This window comes from Mytilus edulis, chromosome 8 (assembly GCF_963676685.1).
Source record: "Mytilus edulis chromosome 8, xbMytEdul2.2, whole genome shotgun sequence".
Lineage (NCBI taxonomy): Eukaryota > Metazoa > Mollusca > Bivalvia > Mytilida > Mytilidae > Mytilus > Mytilus edulis.
In genome coordinates, this window is record NC_092351.1 from 20,100,874 (window position 1) to 20,123,713 (window position 22,840).

General features: G+C 33.3%; 1 protein-coding gene across 1 annotated transcript; it reads right to left on the minus strand.

The window, feature by feature from the left end:
- Positions 1–4,545: 4,545 nt before the first annotated feature.
- Positions 4,546–8,140, minus strand: LOC139485038 (ankyrin-1-like). The gene is made up of 2 exons (XM_071269137.1): positions 8,097–8,140; positions 4,546–6,492 (listed from the first exon to the last, which is right to left on the minus strand). The coding sequence occupies exon 2, from the start codon at positions 6,486–6,488 to the stop codon at positions 4,614–4,616; it is 1,875 nt and encodes a 624-aa protein (XP_071125238.1). The 5' UTR covers positions 6,489–6,492; positions 8,097–8,140; the 3' UTR covers positions 4,546–4,613.
- Between the last annotated feature and the right edge of the window lie 14,700 nt (positions 8,141–22,840).

The window sequence follows — 22,840 nt, forward strand, 5'->3', positions numbered from 1 at the left end:
CAAACTGTGACATATTGGGAAAATATTCATTTTCCGACTAGCATTTTAAATTATTACTCAGACTGATATTTATAACTTGAAAACGAGTTCATGAACCCCTCTTTAACAGAAAATTCTGTATATAATGACTCACTAGTTTTTTATACTAAACTGCTAGAACAGGTGTATTTGTATCAAAATATAGGTAAATTGTATATATGTGGTGATTTTAATTCTAGATGTGGAGATGCCCAAGATTTTATTGAAGGTGTTGATAATGTACAAATAAGAGAAATTGTTGATAGTGTGTCAAATAGAAATGGTGATTTACTCATTGAGTTTTTAGTAGATTGTAACATGTGTATGGTAAATGGGCGAATTGGCTCGCAAGATTTTACTCATATTAAAGATACAGGGAAATCTGTTGTAGACTATGTCCTTACTCCACATGAACAGTTAAATGAGGTAATTAACTTTAAAGTGAATACAATGTCAGACTTGGTGACTGAGTTATCTCTTGTCGGATACGAATCGATTCCGGACCATTCACTGTTAGAATGGGGCATACGAGTTAGAACCGATATGTCGGAAGTAGAACAAAACAAGAGCGGTATAGGAGCAAATCGGGTTAAAGGTCCAAGAAAGTTCAAGCTAGATGGATTGAATAACGAACCTTTTTCTAGTGAAAATATGCAAAATGTATTACGAGATACTATATGTCGAATCGAAGTTGCTTTAAACCGCAGTAAAGACGTTAATAAGGCTTTTGTCGAACTGAAACATTTACTTATTAAAGAATTGGAGCTAACATGTAAAGAATTGAAACCGCCCGTTTCTAATATGCGCACGAATAAGTGTAAGCGGAAACCGTATTGGTCTGATGAATTACAGGACTCGTTGAACAAAACGTGTGATGCTGAGAGGCAATGGAAGCGATGTAAATCAATTGGAAAATCTAAACTCCGTACTCGATTTATGCAATCACGAAAAGATTTCGACAAATTAAATCGTAAAGCGAAGCGGAATTATCAGCTAGAACAACAAAATAAACTTCAAAAACTTGGTGAACAAAATTCTTCTGAATTTTGGAAGTCTATAGGCAAATTAGGACTTGCCAATGATCGCAAATCGAGACAAACTTTTCAAATTCGATCAGAAACAGGAGAAATTACAAGTGACATTGACTCTGTATTAGAAAAATGGAAAATAGACTACGAAAAGCTGTACAACAGTGCTGATATAAATGGTTCGTATGATGATGAATTTCTTAAGGACATTAAAAATAAACTTCAAAATAGGAATAATTTAGTCAATGACAATAATATTGATACAACTGAACTAAATAGAGCTATAGAAAGGGATGAGGTACGCGAGGCCGTTTTTCGAGCTAAGCAAGGTAAATCCGCGGGAATTGATGAGATACCGGGTGAGATTTTACGAAATGACACGTGTATAGACTTGCTATATAAAATTATTCAGTTTTGTTTCATAGAAGGGCACGTTCCTAGTGAATGGTTAACGAGTATGATCTCTCCGATTCCGAAACCGAAAATGGACCCCCTTAATCCACTTGAATATCGTCCAATTTCATTAATATCAGTGCCGTGCAAAATATATGCGGATATTTTGAATAAAAGATTGACAAATTGGTTAGAACAAAATGACATGTTAGCAGAAGAGCAAAATGGATTTAGACGTAACCGAAGCTGTTTGGATCATTTATATATACTTACAACAATTATTAAAAATAGAAAGTTACAAAGGAAAGATTCTTTCGTGTGCTTTGTGGATGCGAAGAAGGCTTTTGATAATGTAAATCGGGACATGTTGTGGTATAAGCTGATGAAAATGGGTATTAACGGAACGTTTCTAAAAGCAATTCAGTCTCTTTACGATGCGACACTAAGTGCTGTAAAATTAGGAAACAACTTGACAGATATTTTCCCGGTTCAATACGGTGTGAAACAAGGCTGTAAAATGTCTCCTACTTTGTATTCTATATATGTTAACGATCTTGCGGAGGATATTCGCTCGCTTAATGCTGGTGTAGATATTGGTGACTTAAATGTATCTATTCTTCTTTACGCTGACGATGTTGCGTTGATAGCTCCAAATGAGCAGAATTTACAAAAGATGTTGGACTGTTTAAACACCTGGTGTAGGAAATGGAGAATGACTCTAAATACAGAAAAAACGAAAGTTATTCATTACCGTAATAAAAACATTGCTAGATCTGCCGTTGAATTTAAATGCGGAGATATTTCAGTTAATTATATTTCATCCTACAGATATTTGGGACTACATTTGAATGAATTTTTGGATTATAAACATACAGTACGAGAAATTACTAAATCAGCAAGCAGAGCACTTTCAGCCTTATATGCTAAATTTATTTCGTGTGGTGGAATGACTTGTGATGTGTTTACGAAACTATATAGGTCGGTAGTTGAGCCTGTTCTATACTATGGTTCTGGAATATGGGGACATACAAATTGGAGAGAGGTACAAGTTATACAGAACAAAGCATGTCGGTTATTCTTAGGAAGTGCTTCAAATGCGTCAAATATAGCCATTCAAGGTGATATGGGACTTACAAGTACGAAATCAGCAGAAATTTTGGAAACTTTTCGTTTATTTCTTAGAGTGAGCAAAGCTTATGATACAAGACTTACGTATAAGGTTCATATGTGGAGTAAGGATTGTTCTAGGTCATGGGATAAAAATTGTATAAAGAAAGCACAAATTTTAGGTATTGAAAATGTTATTAATGATACTTTTTCCATTAAACATAAACTGCAAGATATCAAATCTAAACTATGTGAAAAAGATAAAAATGAGTGGGTTGAAAAATTGTTTAATGACAGAAATCAATGTAATGGTAATAAATTACGTATTTATAGAGAGTATAAACATGTTTTAGAATTTAGTTCTTATGTAAAATTAGTTCGTAACAGGCAGCATAGACGTGTTTTGTCAAATTTTAGAAGTGGCTGTTTACCACTGGCAGTTGAAACGGGTAGATACACCAAGCCAAAAATTCCTTTAAATGAGCGCACTTGTATATATTGTACAGATAATTGTGTAGAAGATGAAAAACATTTTTTATTAGGGTGCGATTTTTATGCAGATTTAAGATATGATTTAATGAAAAAATCTGGTGATATTTGTGATTCTTTTAATGATCTTGATTTACAGGAAAAATTTATTTTTTTAATGTCAAATGATGCTATTCAACCATTTTTAGCTAAAACTTTATATCAAATGTTTTATCGAAGAAGGTATTGTGTATAGTAATATTTTAGTACATTAGTTTTAATTGTTTTATAATATGTGTGATATTTTTAAAGTGTCTCATAAGTCAGTAATTTGGCTGGGTACCAATATTTTAATTGTAATATTTAATAATTTTTAATTGCATATTATGTTATTATATGTATTCATTGTGTTTTATATTGGTATGTGACACTATAATAAATTATTCTGATTCTGATTCTGATTCTTTAATTAAAAAATAAAATTAGGTTTGAAGACGTATGAAGACTATTTGTACCATATTATTTTTTTCTGAAAGTCATCGATGATTTTTTTTTTAATTAGACAAATGCTTAACCAGCAAAAAAATGCTTTTTTTCTATAATTTTGAAACTTGAAATAAATATTTTTAAAGAATTGTCATCATTTTATAAAGACACTCCAAACTTGATCAAACTTCCTGCTCTTCGAAAGTCATACCAGTCGGCCCACTCATAGCATATATATACATATGAGATTTATTATTACCTTTTATTAACCAACAAAGTACATTATTACCAAAAATGACTGGTTATTAAAAATAAAATATTTTCTGTAATGGCCCTGTGTTTCTGTATTGGCCCTGTTTTTTTCTGTAATGGCCCTGTTTTTCTGTAATGGCCCTGTTATTTCTGTAATGGCCCTGTTTTATTATTACCTTGTAATCCTGCATGATTACGAGGCATGACGTATTCGGACAAGTTTAATTACTTATCGAAAACTTTAATTTACTGATGATTATAAAAAGGTTACTTCATGGTCAATCTGAATATTTCCAGTTTTTTTATTATAAATATTAATTTATTATGCATTCAACTGGAAATTTACTGAAACGATCTTTAATAACTTTTTTTTTCTTTTATATAAGTTTGAATTTTTCACTATTAATTAATTATTTTGAATTTAGCTTAATTTTACTTTTCATTATTTTGTTTGAAATCCGTGATAAAAGAATTACGTTATAGGATTTAAAATTGACTTATAGACCCAATGGGTCGGGTGTATTTTATTGTGTATGTAATGATATTGTACTTTACTGAAATGTGATTACACATGTCACTATAATAAAAAAAATTACTTACTTACTACTTACTTATTTGCAACTAGATGTTTATCTTTGAATTGGATCTCTACATAATATTTATAATAGCACCAGTTTTCTTCTAACTGTCATATTATAAAGGAACCTGGATCGAAACTATGATTCCTTATAAACATATATAAGGTACAGTATGTACTTCAACAACAAAAAAGAAAATATGCAACAAAGTAAATACATGTATAATATTCTATATTTTGGCACATTTAAATCGCAATACTGGCCCCACGAAAAAAAAAGCAAGTTAATTTAATAAAATGCGATTAATTACAATCTTTGGTAAGGGTAAGGAAGACATTCCTGAAAATGACAAAGAATTGTTTCTGAAATGACTTCTAATAGTTGCAACAGTGAGCATATATAGGGACACTGGTTTGTCACGTTGGTCCGAAAGTAATTGTTTCAGAACTCCACCCAAGTCGCCATTGTCCTCAGAATCAGTGCTAAGTAAAGAGTCGCTATCATTATCATCGTCACTATCATTATCATCGTCACTATCAATATAAGACTTGCTGTTGTCGCTTTTTTCTTCGTCTTTAAATATGTTAGACGCCATAGCTGAAACACGCGAACCATTCTGTAATAAAAGAATTGCAATTTCTTTGTGATCCTTGTCCTCCATATCTTCAAGCGCAATATCTAATGGGATCATTTGTCTTGAATTTTCTTTGTTTACTTCGGCTCCATGCGCTAATAGCAGTTTTGTAATTTCAACCGATCCTGTTTCTGCACATTTGTGGAGGGGACTATCTAGGTATTTGTTACAAATCGTAACATCCGCATGAAGATCAAGAATGTTGCGTACAAATGTTAAATTTTGTTTCTCTATTCCTAAGAATAATGCAGTTTTTTGGTGATCGTCAATACCGTTAACATTACACGTTGTCGATCTCAAGTGGTTTAAAACAAGTGCCAAACATTTCTCCGGTAAGGAGACAGCCGCATGGAAATAATGTCTGGCCCAAACTCCTGCAGCATTTTCGTATCTAATACTACATTCTTTGAGAAAATACCACATTACCCGTTCTGAATTGTTTATAATTGCTACATACAAAGGCGTGTTATCATTTATGTCCTTCCGTAAATTTACGTCAGCTCCATAACTTACCAACAGTTTTGATAAATCTAGTAGATCATATTTAGCAGCAAACTGTAAAGGTGTCATATCTAGTCTTTCCATTCGGGTTGTTACTAAAGCAGACTGGTCAACTCGACAACCTGCATCTAAAAGCCACGTAAACACATCTAGCTTTACTTCTCCTTTCTGATAGCTTGAACACAAACGTGCAATCGGTGTTGAAATGTAAATCTTTGGACCATCCTCACATACAAGGTCCGATTTTAAGTGGTCGCCAACATTTGGATTTGCTCCACACATAAGAAGTAATTTTATCAAGTCTGAATGCCCGCGTGTTGCAGCGAGAATTAATGGTGTTTCATGGCCATATTTTGTCACGCTGTTAACGGTCTGCATAACCATTGGTTGGACCTTTTCTGAAATATAAAGTTTGAAAAACTTTTGTGGAATTCTGTTTTCAATATGAACCCATTTAGACATTATTATGACCAGACTCTTACAATCCCCTTTTTTTGCAAGTGTATGTATTGGCGCAAATCCTTCGTCGTTTAATTCTATCAAACTACTACCAATTTGAACAAGTCGCTGAACGATATCATAGTTGCTATTTTCTATTGCAAGATGAAGTGCAGAGTTGCCGTCTGCATCTTTCCCCGTCAGATGACACCCAGCATTGACCAACCAATCAACGACTTCAGTCTGCCCTGATTTCGCGGCAAAACAAAGAGGAGTAAGTTTGGTCAAATCATCTGGTTTATTCAAAAGGCATCTAGGATGACCGATCAATTTTTTTACAATTTCAAAACGTTCTTTTCGCATTGCAAGCAACAAAGGAGGTTCTCTATCATAATCCTCTCCATTTACGTCACATCCGGTATCGATTAAATAAAATGCTATGGTTGTTTGGTTGTCGGATATTGCAGCACATAATGCCGTTCCTCGTAATCCCATGAGTTTGTCCATAGCAGCACCTTTTTGAATGAGGTGTCGAACTCTTTTCTCGTCTCCATTTTCTATAGCTTTGTGCAACAGTTCTTCCATTTATCTGGAAGAAAATAGAATGGTAAAGATCTAAAATATACTATTAATTCTAAGGGGTTTAAACATTTTCATGACAGAGTGCTGCTTTCTGTTTTTTTTAAACAAAGCTTTATGGTAAGGAAAAATCGTATATCATTTTTTCCTTGGTTGTCAATAAAATATCAAACATGTCATGACGAATAGCCAAAATATTGTTTTCTAAATCAGCCTGTTAAAATGTTTACCCATAAAACTTTTGAGACAAGTTGAAAACTTGAAGACTGGTAATATATTCGAACTCTTGCATGAATGGTGAAGCCGCTTAAGAGGGTGGGAAAGGGTTATTTTCGTGCAACGCCGGTGTTTTGCCATTTCCATTTCACGTGCAGCCGTGAACAAGGTTCGTTATTCACCGTGTTTCGTGAAATCGGTAAAAAGATCAACGTGCAAGACATTTTTAATATCGTGAAATGGCAATTTTATTTCGCGTTCTTCCGTGCAGATTCCCCCTTTTACACCCCTCGTTTAAGTAGGACCATAGGACAGGTGATATTTCAATATTAGGCAGTAAAGAAAACTAAAGGATTTGGATATTTAGCATCTTCGCTAGCCAAGGGTTACGATCCACTCCCGCTCTCTGAACCACTCCCGCTCTCTGAAGAGAGCGGGAGTGGATCGTAACCCTTGGCTAGCGAAGGTGGATATTTAGAAGCTATACAACAGTGCTCCAAGATATGAAAGCAACTTTCAACATCTTTGCATCTTTTCCTTGGACATCTTTGATGATTTTCTCATATGTATAGTATATACTAGAACACATCCGTGATATCGCGGGTCCGTGACCAGTGGCGGATCCAGAAATTTTCATAAGTGGGGGCCCACTGACTGACCTAAGAGGGGGCCCGGCCCGCTCCAGTCACGCTTCAGTGATTCCCTATATAAGCAACCAAATTTTTTCCCAAAAAGGGGGGGCCCGGGCCCCCTGCCCCCCCCCCTAAATCCGCCTCTGGTGACTGAATTAAAGTATATAACTATACGTATGCCTTATTTAAGTATTGGTATTGTCATCTGATAAAGTCATGCCGATTATAAGATGTACAGTTTTCTCTGCTTTACAAATCTTTCTGTTTGAACCCGTCGACCTGGAACCTATCAATTGTTGGTAATATTAATATTCTAATCCCAAATTTGATGAAAAAAATAATAATGTGTTCAAACAGACTTAAACATGTTAAACAAAAAACCATAACGTGATAACCCCCCCCCCCCCTTTTTTTTTTAAAGTTAAATGGTTGCTCCCTTACTATACACTACAGTACATTACACAAACTTGTCAGGTTCTTGTGTATGATTTAAGTTTCTGACAAATAGTTTTTCTTGTATTAGCTGGTTAGGGTACACTTAGTGTCAGAAATAAGTAGCGGTAGACTGGTATATGCGTTTTAGATTGTGTATATGGTGATATACAGTCCAAAACATAGATCTGTGTGACTGTCCTGTCTGTCTAGAACGCATACCAGTCAACTGGCGCATATTTACAAATATAAAACATCTATGCTACGAGCCTACGACTACCTGAGTGGGCTATGAAGAGTTCACGTTCTCTAGTCAGCATACTGTCAGTCTCACCTTTGTAGAAAGCGTCCTTGTTTACACATCACAGTCGTTTAAAGACTTTAATGTTATGTATCGGTATTCTTATACTTAAAACGCTTTAATGTAAAGTAATAAATTAATATTTAAACCTGTAAAACTATATTCCGGATTTTCTCCTTGCCCAACTAACAAAAAATAATCGTTTTGTTCACAAAGTGGATTAGGATGACATAAGAAAATCCTAACTTTACAATAAAATATAATCCGTCAGTGATTCATTTAAAGAAATGTTGTGATTTTAAAAGTACTGCTTTAACGTTACCTTCATTATTCATATAATATACCTAGAAATGAAGTGATTGATCTATTAAGAGAAGCTAAACGTCAGTACCTGATTAACTTGCATAATTCCCTAGTCGATAAATCAATCCCCACAGGGAAGTGGTGGAGAATAGCTAAGAGTGTTTGCAAATTTAAAAATAAAGAGAGTCAAAATTCTCCCATTAAGGTAAATGGAGAGATTCTCATTCACCCCATTGAGAAAGCCACAGCCATAAATAATTATTTTTGCTCAATATCAAAATTTGACACAGAACCTCAACTGCCTAATGTTCCACCTTTGGCACCCTATGAGCTGTCTGTCATAGTGATAACAGAGCAGGATGTGATTGACCATTTCCAAATTTTAAATATTAACAAACCAGCTGGACCTGACAAGCTACCTCCAAAATTTCTTAAGGCAATTTTCCCATCACTGGTTACACCTTTAACATACATATTTAATAAAAGCTTACAATCAGGAATAGTTCCCAGTGATTGGAAACTTGCAAATGTATCAGCTATCTACAAGGGTAAAGGAGATCAGGACAATGTTTCAAACTACAGACCTATCTCTGTTACTAATTGTTTTAGCAAAATATTGGAGAAAATTATTTTTAAGTATTTACATAACTATATACATGATCATGCAATATTAACTGTCCAACAGTCAGGGTTCCGAAACAAGGACTCTACTATAAATCAGTTACTTTTATTATATGATGAGATTGTAAAAGTCTTGACAAAGGGAAATATGTCAGATTTATTTTTTGCGATGTGTCAAAGGCATTTGATCGTGTATGGCACATGGGACTTCTATATAAGTTAAGAAAATATGGAATAAAGGGTAATTTGCTTAACTGGTTCAAAAATTATCTTTCTGTTTTTATTGTTTGTGAATGACATAGTAGATGTGGTTACAAACAAAATAAAACTGTTTGCAGATGATACTTGTCTATATTGTGTTGTACATGATGAGAGATCAGCAGCTGAATCCCTGGGGCAAGATCTAGAATCATTAGACCAATGGGCAGGAGAATGGGGTGTAACCTTCAATGCAGACAAAACCAAATCTATGTACTTTACGAGAAAAAGTAATATTGATGTCACATCACTATGCATGAATGATGCACCTCTAGAAAATGTCTCAGAACATAAACATCTTGGTATAACCTTATCATATAATGCCAAATGGTCTAGTCACATACAGGATATTTATTCAAAAGCTTGTAAACGTCTTAATATTATGAGATATTTAAAACATAAGATTGATAGACAGTCTCTGGAAAGACTTTATATTGCATTTATAAGGCCTATTTTAGAATATGGAACATAATTTGGGATAACTGCACACAAGAAGAATCAGATCTAATTGAGTCTGTACAACAAGCTGCTGCCAGAATTGTAACTGGGCTTCGAAAGGGAACTCCTAGATGGAAATTATATAAGGAATTAGGTTGGGATTTCCTCCAGAATAGACGTCAGAAAAACAAATTATTGTTTCTTCATAAAACTATTTCTGGAGATATTCCTAATTATATTGCTGCTGATATCTTGTCGTATACAAACACTAATGACCAGTATGGACTGAGAAAAAAAGGGAATTTAAAACTCCTCAGTGTCGAACCACAGCCTATAAGAACAGTTTTATTCCACATACTCTTGAAAAGTGGAATTCACTTGATGGAGAAGTTAAAAATATTTTAAGCTTTACAGGATAATAAGTCCTTGTCCTGTTTTCTTTTCCACTGGTTCACGTAAAGTTAATATAATCCACTGCCAATTAAGAAATGAGGCTAGTGATCTAAAAGATCATCTTTTCTGTGATCATTTGTCAGACAGCTCTATATGTGCCTGTGGAGATCCAGTAGAAGATAATTTTCATTTCTTTTATGTTTGTCCATCTTACATTTATCAGAGATATGAGCTCTTTCGAAAAATAAGTAACTTTAATAATGTCAATCTTGATGTCCTACTACAGGGTTGCTCAGACTTTAATATTGATGAAAACACAGAGATATTTACATATGTACAACAATATATTCATGAAACTGGAAGATTTTTATAATATTTCATGTGATACTATACTGTTTAGAAATCAGCTTATAACCACAGTGTACCACTCTTTAGTCTTAATTATAAAGACAAACCTAACTTTTAACACAAAAAAACAACCAATTGTGTTTAGCATCTTTTGGCAAATAAATTTATATATATTTTATTTTATTTTTTGTATTAGTAATTATATTTTCAAAAATCAAGAAATTAATAGTCATGTAATAAGATGGTACACTAAATTACTTATGTATTGCAAAAAAGGGCCAATCAATTCTTGTTATTCATATAAATAGAACAACTTTGTTGCAGTGAGTTTGTGAATTCGAGTAAAAAATCACTTAATGATCTACTTGATTCCTAACCAACACTTATTAATGTGGTATAAAATTTGACACCACCTTCAGTAGGTCTTGCTTTGACTTTGTTAACATAGTTATTTATATACGTATACACAATAAAATACTTCAAGAAGTGGGGGAATTGCCTCCCCTGACTCACTGCAACAACGTATGATCTATTAACTTATCAGAAAATTATATACTATCATGCATGTTATTCAATCCATCTTGTATGGGAAAGGATTTGTATAGGCACTGCCTTTTGTCCAATCCCTTTGTTTAAATGTACATTTGATATTTGAACAATAAAATATTTTGAATTGAATATAATATAATATACATGTATATAGATAGACACATTTAGTACTTTTTAAAATTCGGAAGAATGAACGGTTGAATGAGGATCCATAATGGCAAGCGATATGTGTCAGATGCGGATTTAGGAGGGGGAGGCTACCCGACCTCCCTTTTTCGGAGAAAAATGTTAGTTGATTATTTAGGGTATCATCATGATCGGAACCTCTCTCATTGCATTCAGATCGTTTTTGGTTTTGGTCATTTGTTATCGAGGTTTTCATCAAACCAACGGGCTACATGCATCGGATTGTTCAAAGTTAATACAAGGAAACAAACTGCATAGGATTTAGCCTTGTATTAATGAATCACAAAATGCTATATAGCAGTCTGGATACCCAAGAGTAGGCTGACTGTATTAATCTGTATGTTTTAATATGCCAAAATAAGATGTGGTATTAGTGCCAAGGATACAGCTCTCCGTCAGAGACCAACTAGCGTATAAGTAAACAATAAAAGGTCACCGTACGGCCTTCAGCAATGAGTAAAACCATACCGCACAGTAAACTTTAAAGATCACGACATAAAAAATGTAAACTAGAGAGAAAATTAACGACCTGATTTAATCAGAAAACCACGAAAAGACGAAAAACAAATATGAAAACCACTGAATTACAGGCTCCTGACTTGGGATAGGCACATTGATACTAGTATTATATGTTGTAGTTACATAAAATGAAAATATTCATGTCCACGAACTGTCGAAGTTGACCGTGTTCCAGCGGTATTCTGCCCTGGAACTATTATACTAGTTAGTATATATGATAGTTCCAGTTCTGCCAGATAAATAGTCAAGCCATATTGTACTTCAACTGGTTAAACAATTCTCAAGATGATGTCTACACGACATTATTTCCTACAAGTTCTGATGTAAAATAAAGAATTGAGGATGAGTAATGTCCCTTGATATGTCAAGACGTATCACACAATACTCCGTATAAAAAGTGATAAATTTCGTAGTTGAAGCTGAAAATGAACGCCGAAGTGGAAGCGTTGTGTAAGAAAATGACACAAGATCGCCTTTTGAGGCTGATAGAAGGTTTACAAGGTACAGAACCATATACAATTAATAAAGAAGCGACCGTTGATCAAGATGTAAACAATGAAAAAATGGCGACCTATGCCGAAGTAATTTCAGATACTAATTTAAGTCAGAGTAACACACAATCTGAGCAATCTAACATTGAAAAAAGCACTCACTACAGTAAACAAAAGGAATCAAGTGACCCTAGTGATCATGTAAAGCCAATTTTTTTAAGAGATCAAGATGTGCATGGCTCGGTTAGACCTCCTCGGGCGCAATGGCTAACAAATGTTGAAATTTTCAAATCAATTGGAGCCAAAGTACCTAACCAGTGTATAAAGGGAATACAGAGAATCAGAGAGATGTGGCGAATATATATGGACAATGAGGGTGACAGACTGTCGTTGTTAGTACAGGGGTTAAACTTGCGTGGCAGGCAAGTACCCCTTCTCTCACAAAACCCTCACAACCCACATACGCTGCAAAAAGACACAATACGCATAAAGGTGAAAAACATCCCCCTTTCTGCGGATGATGGGCAAATACATCGAGCCCTAACCCTTCAAGGCTGTGAAATTCAAGGTTTATTCAGAGAGTACCTTAGAATAGATGGTAAGCAGACAGCTTGTGAAACAGGAGACAGGCTTATTATAAGTAAGACACTAGAGAAACCGATTCCCAGAAACCTTCCGATTGGAAAATATTTTGGGAGAATTTTTCATGCTGGGCAACCAGAATTCCAAAACACCAACACTGAAACAATGGCAGAGAGAACATGTCACAAATGCCTGAAGCCAGGCCATATGCTTTTTCAATGTCCCAATGAATGGGTTTGCAAAATATGTAAAGAAAGCGGACACAAAATGATAGACTGCCAACAAAATTTTCAGGATGTTGATGAAAGTAGACAGCAACCTGAGAATGACAACAATGCACCCATGGACAACAAAGACCAAGATGAAAATAATGTAGATCATACTGTGTTAGAAGCACCTGTAAAACCACCTACTAAAAACAAATCTGAAAAGAGAAATAACAACAGTAAAACATCAACCAACAAGACAGTTGCACAAAAAAATGGTAAAGATGTAAATACTGACAATGTAGACAAAGCACAACCCCCAATAGATAGATTTGTTAGAACACCACATAGGAGAACAGTAAATGCAAGTGACAGATCACCTCCAACACCTACAGAAGCTCTACATGACAAAACAAGTGGAAATATTGGAACTAAAAAAAGTAAAGGATAATTCAAATGTATAGAAATCACAAAACAGTGCCAATTAATTTGTACAATAGTTTTATCATACAAAATTTAAAAAAAAAAATCTACTAAATGACAAATAAATTACATCTCAGATCAAGAGTCTACCAATCAAGTAGACAAATCAAATGTAATTGTTTAATCTGCTTCAGTATTATTTTTGTTTTGCTGAAATTTTATCTTATTTTCAATTTATATAAAAAAAATATAAAAATATATAACAGTTTAAAGCTCTTTGAAAGAGTTAAAATTTGCTATGAAGAAGTGTTTTTCAAATGTGAAGTTGTACAAAAATGTGATATAAGTATTAACAAAATTGTGAAAATGGCAAATATTTACATGTGTTTCATATGTGAAATTGTACTAAAAGGTTATATTTGGAAAGAAAATGTGAAATTAACATATGTTTACATATCAATCTTTATAATGTATATAGCTGTAATTCGTGTTCATATACTCTTTAATATTGATCAAATGGTGTGTATATGTTTTATACCTATGATACATGTCGTAATACATCAGCTGTTCATTGTTTATATTATAAACATAGTAACTCGGTTTTTACCGGAGCTATATTTAGTAACACGAATTCCACTATCAATTAACGATAAACAGAACAAGACAATTTTCTGTCTAAACATTACATCACTGATGAGATACCTGAAAATCAATAAACAATATAATAGTAATACGATAAAACAAAATAATTACTTACCTGAAGAGTACGTATATTGCCCGGCAGTCTGTATTTGGCCACAACAGCGTACTTTTATATCAGAAAAACAATGGGCTAAGCCTAATCCACCTATAGATAGATACTGTATAACACACGCCTTTTTTCATTGTATTGAATTGAACGAACCATTTACATTAAGTCGTAAGACTAGTAACACTATAAATGGAATTAAATTTTCCACCTTTAAATCGAATCGAGTACACCTTGTCGATAAAGCATATACTTGCGATTTTTTTCCCATTCAAACACATATATTCAATTCGGAATTATTAAACTATCATGCATTAATTCCTACACTAGCGAATTATCCAAACAGAATTACACCGTGTTTTAAAGTACACATAACATACACGAGGTTCAATACCGGAACAATTGGTTTAAGGTCACACCAGCTGAAAGGTACCTGTTATTATTATTTAGGTTGTAAAAATATGTGTAACAACTATATATTATCTAAAATAATAAATATGTATTTCAAATGTGTAGCAATTAAGTGTTATAAAATAGTTATTTCATGTAGTGCGTTTAAATCAAAGAATATTTATAATGTATTTACTATTATAAACTTTTTCATGTAGTGCGTTTAAATCAAAGAATATTTATAATGTATTTACTATTATAAACTATGACATTTACAAATACAATTAATCTATGTAGTCTCAATGTTAACGGAATTAATTCACGGGAAAAAAGAAATAGGGTTATAGAATGGGTTACGGCTCAAAAAAGCGTTATAACTTTTTTACAAGAAACTCATTTTGATGAAATTATTGAAAGAGAAATAAATAGTAAAACGGAATATGATACTTTTTGTAGTCATGGAACTTGCGCATGTGTGAAACAAAATGTCGTGTTTTTTTCTCTCCTACAAAGAATAACTTACTAGTGGAATATGAAGTGTTTTCAAGTGAACTTATAGTGATAGAATATGACATTTTACAAAAGGAACATTAGTTATTCTTTATGAATTCAAAAAAAGGAGAAAAGAAGGTTAGAAAAAGGAAAAAATCAAGTACACAGAATGTGAGTGGTGAGAAACCAAACAAAAAGGCAGTGACTAATACTCAAAAGTCCTCGTCAAACGTAAACAAAACTAAGAGAAATGTAAACAAAAACTAACCAAATCAAGACTCGACCAATACTGTAAATATGGCAACTTTTAATGTTCCCGTCTACGATACCCCAGTTACTCATAATAGACAATTACAACCTTACTCAATGACGCAACCAGTCCAGAATCCAAATTTTACACAACAGTCTCCAAATTCCCCGGCCGTTGGTTTTTACACCAGTACTCCACAGAATATAAACTCTGTTATGCAGCCAATGGTGAATCCTTATTCAGACACAAATTGTAAACTAGACGATCTTACTCAAAAGGTTAATATGATATTTGACAAAATGTCAACACTTGATGAACTTTCAAACAAGATTTCTACATTTGACAAAGCAGTCCAAAATTTATTTAAAACTGTAGAAAAAGTGTCCAAAAGAGTTGATGATGTTGAGCAGGGTATGAATTTCATGAATGAAAAATTTGAAGATGCAAAAAAGGATGTGTCAGATGTCAAAGGTGTATGTGCGGGAATTTGAGAAGATGCTGATTCTGCGAACGATGCTATATTTCGCTTACAAAAAGATCTCGATGAACTGTATACAAGACACATTGACTTACAGACGAGATCAATGCGAGAAAATTTAATTTTTACCGGAATACCGATGCATGATAAGTTTGAAGAATCAGAGACCACTGAAAAAGTTCTCGAGAAATTTATGACTGAACAATTAAAATTATGTCGAATTGCTGAATACGACCGCGCCCACCGTTTTGGTAAGGAATATGTCGAACGGTACCCCGATGGATCAGTGAAATTCATGACAAAGCCAATAGTTTGCAGATTCCGAAATTTTAAAGAAAGAGAATTCGTAAGAAAAGCAGCAAGGGAATTGAGGGACACTCACTTCGGTATCAGTGAGCAATTTCCTAAAGAAGTTAACGATAAGCGCAAAGAACTTTGGCCACACTTTCAAGAAGCCCGTAGACAACGGAAAAAGGCTTTTTTCAAACGGGACCGCCTATTCATCGACGGACTTGAATATTGCCCATCCAAGAAAGATGAAGAGAAGAGAGATGATGGTGTACCTCGACGACAGTACAACAAACAAGGAGCACGACCAAAAAAGTTAAACGACCCCGGACGACGACAAAGGCGCAGTTCACCGCATTAGGATAACCGTGGAGGAATAGAACACGAAACCGTTTTATCAGACGAATTATTTGACACTTGTGACTTTCAATCAAATTGTAATAGTTTTTCTGTAGATAAACCCTCTAGCAATTGTATTAAACTATTATCCTTAAATGTTTGTGGTATAAAAAATCGATTACTATACCCTGAATTTAAATCACTGCTGAACACCTATGATATTGTCTGTTTTACAGAAACTAAATTAGATGATTGTGATGTTATAAACTGTGACGAATTTATTTTTAGTTTTAAAAATAGACATAAAATTACAAGCCATAGGTCTGGTGGTATTGCTCTAGGCTACCGGAAGTGCTTGGATAAATGTATTAAAACTTTTGATACCGAATGCAAATTTGTGTATTGGTTTTCTGTTGACAAAAAAGTTTTTGATCTTGATGAAAATATTGTATTTGGCATTGTTTACATACCACCTGTTAATACAAATTACACATCAGAAGAAGCTTTTAACGAGATTGATGTTGAATTTCAAAGATTTTCTCAAAATAGTAAATATATTGTACTACTTGGTGACTTCAATAGTCGCACTGCTAATTTGTCCGATTTTCATGATGAAAATTCTGACGATGAGTTTATTGTTCAACATTTTACTGATCAATTTGATTATACTGATGTACATATACTAGATAATTTGAAAATACCTAGAGAAAGAAACTCTCCAGATAATGTAGTTAATGGCTTTGGTAGAAAATTGTTAGACTTTTGTAAATCTAACAAAGTTTTTATACTAAATGGAAGAGTAGGTCAAGATGTTAATGCAAAACCTACAAGTAGAAACAATAGTGTTATTGATTATATTGTATGTACCTCACATTTTTTACAATTTGTAAGTAATTTTGAAATTGGTGAGTTTTCCAAACTTTTTTCTGATGTGCACTCACCCTTATCATTACATATAGATTGTCAATCATTGATTAAAAATAATGAAATTGAAAACCATTCTGTACAACAAAATATGATTGGAAAATGGAAAATGGAAAAAATAAATGAATATAGAAAAAATATTGATACCGATAAAGTTGATTGTGTTATAAGCAAGCTGAATACTTATAATGATAAAGAAAATATCTCAAAAAATGATATGAATAATTTGGTACATGAAGTTTCTGATATATTGATTGATTCTGCAAAACTTACTTTTGGTACAAATGTGTATGCTAAAACTATGTTGAGTAATTCTAAGAAACAAAACAATAAACAATGGTATGATAAAGATTGTAACAAAGCAAAGAAAGGATTAAGAAAATCACAAAGACTTTATAAAAAGTATGGGTCAAATATTTTTAAAGAAAGATTACGACAGAGTGAGATATATTATAAGAAAGTGATGGATGGAAATATTAAGAAATTAAATGCAGATATGAGTGACAACATGAAAAAATTAAAAAATAAAAATCCAAAAGAATTTTGGAAATTATTTAATAAGGGACGTCAAAGGGAAAAAAGCAATATATCTATTGGAACATTATTTGATTTTTTTAAAGATTTGAATAAGAACAAGTTTGAAGATGAATTTATTATTGAAAACGATGTGAGCTCATCTTGTGACGATGACACACTTAATTGTGTAATTACAGATTCAGATTCAATAGTTTATTAAAGTCTCACCACTTGAATAACATTATACATTCCAATATACATATAAAACATTGCGTATAACATGAAATATTGGATAACATATATAAAACATATTGTATATTAAAACTAACAGTAAAATATTATTAGCTTCAAATACATGTACTAAAACATATACAAGTGCCATTCTATTAAGAATTATGAGAGACTAATATTAAAGGATTAATTATATACAATATTTCACACAATTTTAAAACTATATATATCTAGGATTTAAAATACTTCATTAGCTATATACAAATAAAAAATTTGTTCTTCTACATAAAATATTAAAGCAGGTTTTAGCAACTACCTGACATAGTTCTTCATTACTGAATAAAAATATAAATTTTTCGTCAAAAGACCAGTTATCAAATTGATCGTTATGTTTCACTGCTTCATTATACAATATATTTCGAAGGTCTGCATATAAAGGACATAACGTAATTACATGTTTCTCATCTTCAATTTCGTTATTGCACATAAAACAACATCTTTCATTTATTGGCTTTTTCTCATATCGTCCTGTTTCTATTTTAAGTGGCGCAACGCCACATCTAAATTTTGCATAAGCACTTCTAAATTTAATAGACATTTTTTGTTTTAAATATAACTCTGTACAATATTGTGACTTATATAGCTTATAAGTACGAAGCTTGTTACCATTACTCTGTGACAAAATTTTCGTTTGCCAATCTACAATATATTTATTAAATAAAACATTTTCAATTTGAAGAACAATATTCTTATGCAGCACATTATCAATTGTAGTATACAAATCAAAGTTACAATCTTTAAATTTTTTCATGACTCTATTACACCAGTTTTTCTTATTATTTACAGCATTTTTATGTGACCATTTGAAAACTTTATAATTCATTCTGTCATTAGTCATAGAACTACATCTTGCCCAATGCCTGAAGACACATGTCCATTGTTTTACACTAGGAGGTCTCCAGCCCATGTCCCCGTTAATTGCATCATTTGGCGTATACTTGCCAACACCCATAAAAAACCTGATAGCTCTGTTCTGGACAGCGTTGACACAAGAAAAAGAACGAGTGCCCCAAATGGATGCACCGTAGCTTATTACTGGCCAGACCAGAGTATCAAATAATGTTGTAAAGGTACTGTGCTGGAAACCACCATGTGCTTTACATTTAACAATCAATAAACTTAGAGCTCGACTTGCAGACCTTGCTACAGCTTTAGCCATCTCGTTATAATCGAGATATTCTGTCAACAGTAGACCCAAATATTGGTAACAAGATACTATTTGTACTGTATTATTATTTAACAAAAAACATTTAGATGTTTGTTGAACCGAAGGGTTCCTAAAATGAACAACTTTAGTTTTATCTAAGTTCACATTCATACAATTGGTAACACACCAATAACTTAATACATCTAATAGAGTTTGTAAATTATTTTCATTTTCAGCAATAAATACAATGTCATCAGCATATAAAAGTATACCAACTTTTTCACCATCAATGTCTACACCAATGTCTAGTGCTTTTATTACATCAATTAAACTATTGATAAAAATGTTGAACATAATAGGCGATAATACACATCCTTGTTTTAAACCTGAATTAACGCTAAACCAGTCTGTCATATTGCCATTAAGTTTAATACAACATTCTACATGTGAATATATAGCCTTCAATGTACATAAAAAATGTGTACTAATTCCTAAATCATCTAATTTTGTAAACAATAATTTTCTACTAACAGTATCATATGCTTTTTTAAAATCTATGAAAGCTGTAAATGTTGATATTTTTTTCAATTTTCTTGTTTCAATAATTGAAGTTAATGTATTAAGATGGTCAATGGTACTTCTACCTTTACGGAAGCCATTTTGCTCGTCATGAATAATATCTCTATCATCTAACCAATACACTAATCTATCATTCAGTATACTGCAATATAATTTATATGCACAAGGAGCTAAAGTTATGCCCCTATATGACAAAGGATCTCGTGGATCTGAAGTTGAAGACTTAGGAATTGGGGTTATAATACTTTTACCCCATACAGAAGGAATTTTTCCATACTTGAAACATATATTAAATAATTTATGCAAAATTAACATCAACGCATTATTTTTAAATAATTCTACTGACAATTGATCAATACCTGGCGACTTGCCATTTTTACTTTTAGCAATTGCATTTACTACTTCTTCAAACAATATTTCCCTATCTAAAAAATCATCAGAAATATTAATATTGCCATTAGTTTCAATAGTCTGATTATTACAATTTAATAATTTATCAAAACAGTTTTTCCATTTATTTAACACAGTGTTTGTATCTGTACTAGTTGTCCCATCGTCTAGTGTCACTTCCATCGGTATAGATTTCTGTCGTTCGTTTCCAACTCCAACTTTACCAATCTTCTTCCAGAACTCTCGCGGATCCCGTTTTTGGTCATCTAGAAGCTGTTCCTGACTGTTGTACCAAAACTGACGTTTAGCTTTCTGACTGCTTTTGTCAAACAATTTCCGTTTTTCCACAAATATATGGCGCAAATCCTTCTTGCATCCGTTATGACACTTGTGCCACGCACGCTCGGCTTTACATACATCGTTCCAAAGTAGTGTTAAGTTTTCGTTCCACCAAGATTTTTTCATACGCCTCCTTTTGTTACTTTTGCCATCATATATATTAGTTTTACGTTTATTTAGCTTTAAATCCATTTCAGTTTGTACAATTTTAACAAAAACTTCATATTTGTTGTCTAAATTTAACTGGTTTAGTTCGGATTCCTCTAATTCATTAATAAATTTGTTAAGTTTGGAAATTGTTTCACTGTCGGACATCCAATCGTTCGGAATACTCCGTGTGTCGTATTTAACTGATTTTACATTACCGTTATCTGTCATTAATTGTTCGGACACGGCTTGTTGAACAACATTACCAGGTGTGACAAATGTCCAGCATAACAAAGAATGGTCCGGTATATGTTTCGGGTCATAAGAGCCTACGGCTGCATTTTCTTCAATTAATGTTCTTGCTCGAATGACTTCAAAGTTTTGAAAAAATGCCAGTTTCTCATAAGGTACTACGCAATAGTCAACGACCGATGACCCTCTGGTTGACACAAAAGTATAGTCATTGTTGATAAAATTTCGGCCATTTAGAATACAACAATTTATATTGCTCAAAAATTCACAAAACAAGTCGCCGTAACTATTAGGTGTGAAATCTACAACATTGCGCTCTGGTAAAAAGTCTATTCCTTGTATATAATCTTCAATATCTGATACTCGACTATTCCAATCACCGCATAAATAAAACGGACTGCCATTTGGAATTGTATATATGTTGGACATTAGCGTATCAAAGAAATCATGGATGTTGACCGAACGTGCAGAGTGTTCCGGCGGTAGATAAACCACACACACAAAAAAGCAATTATCTTGGTTATTAATTTCAGAAAATTGTACCCATAAAATTCCGTCTGTTGTTGCGTCAACTTTCACTACATTGAACTGTGAATGAATATCGTTTTTGACTAAAAGTCCTACGCCACCAGATCCAGCTCGAGCACGTACGTGGATTAGTTTTCGGTTATTTCCGTACCATTTATAACCATCAATATTTATAGTATTTTCTCCCACAAGATGGGTTTCCGCAAGACCAATTATATGCAGACCTCGATTTGTTAAGCACGAAGCTAGTAAACTATTTTTGTCACTATTCGGATTTTTACTCCAGCCGTTTATGTTCCAAAACCCACATTTGACCTATCCGGTACGTGGTTTGCCGGCACCTCCTCTGCCCCCTCTCCCTCTACCACGCCTATTATTCCCGGAGTATCTTCGCCATCCATCAGAATAATTTTCGTAAGATTTGCCGTTTTTCGAATGTGTATCCATATCGTTTCTATTTTCCCTACGGGCTTTCATTTGATCATCTGTCCGTTGTGGAGTGTTTACATCGTTGATTGACGTGTTATTGAACTGTTTTTTAACAATACGACCAGATTTAACTATAAAATCATTATCTTTGCCCAGGGCTCTTAAAATTGTACGGTTGTTAATGTTATTGATTCTTTGTTCATAAGGGATATCGTTTTCAATGTACACTCTTGAATACTTAGCAGAATTCATCAACACCTTTTTTGATTTTAAAACCAATTTCTTTTGTTCAAGACTTTCAATTCCAATTACTACGATCCCTGGTTTATTACTGCCTGAATAAGTTTGTTTTCTGACAACATCTTTAACAGAAACATTAGCAAGCTTCAAACCATCTTTTATTAAGGCTGCAACTTTTGATTTCAAGAATGTTTTATCTGTATTTTCACGTTGCTCTACAGGAAGATTTTTTACAATAATATTTAGATTCTGTTTTTGATCTGTTCTATCACACTTTGATGTTACTATCTCAGCATATGATTTTTCAAGGGTTTCAACTTTGTCTTTATATTCACTTACTTCAGTCGTTATTTCTGCTTTCAATTTGGCAACTTCGCCCTTCACTCTATCATTAATAACCGTATTAAATTTGACTGTCAGACGTTTTTCTACATTTCCTTCTATTTCACTCATTCTTTTCTCTAGTCGACTACCAAGATTATTCATGCTTTCGGTCAGATTTGTTATCATGTTTGCAAGAGCGTTGAACGTGACAGTGTCAGATAAGGCTATAGGGGGGTGCCCTGAACTTTTCATTTTCTTATTTTCACTTGCTGTCTCATCGGACTCGGACAAACGTCGTTTTCTAGGTGTATGAGTAGGTGTAGGGGCAGAATTTGGTGTATTGTAAACTTCTGCTATTGTACTCACAGT

Bases quoted from the DNA above. Each gene is read 5' to 3' on its own strand.
- LOC139485038 (XM_071269137.1), bottom strand. From the start codon at position 6,488: ATGGAAGAACTGTTGCACAAAGCTATAGAAAATGGAGACGAGAAAAGA.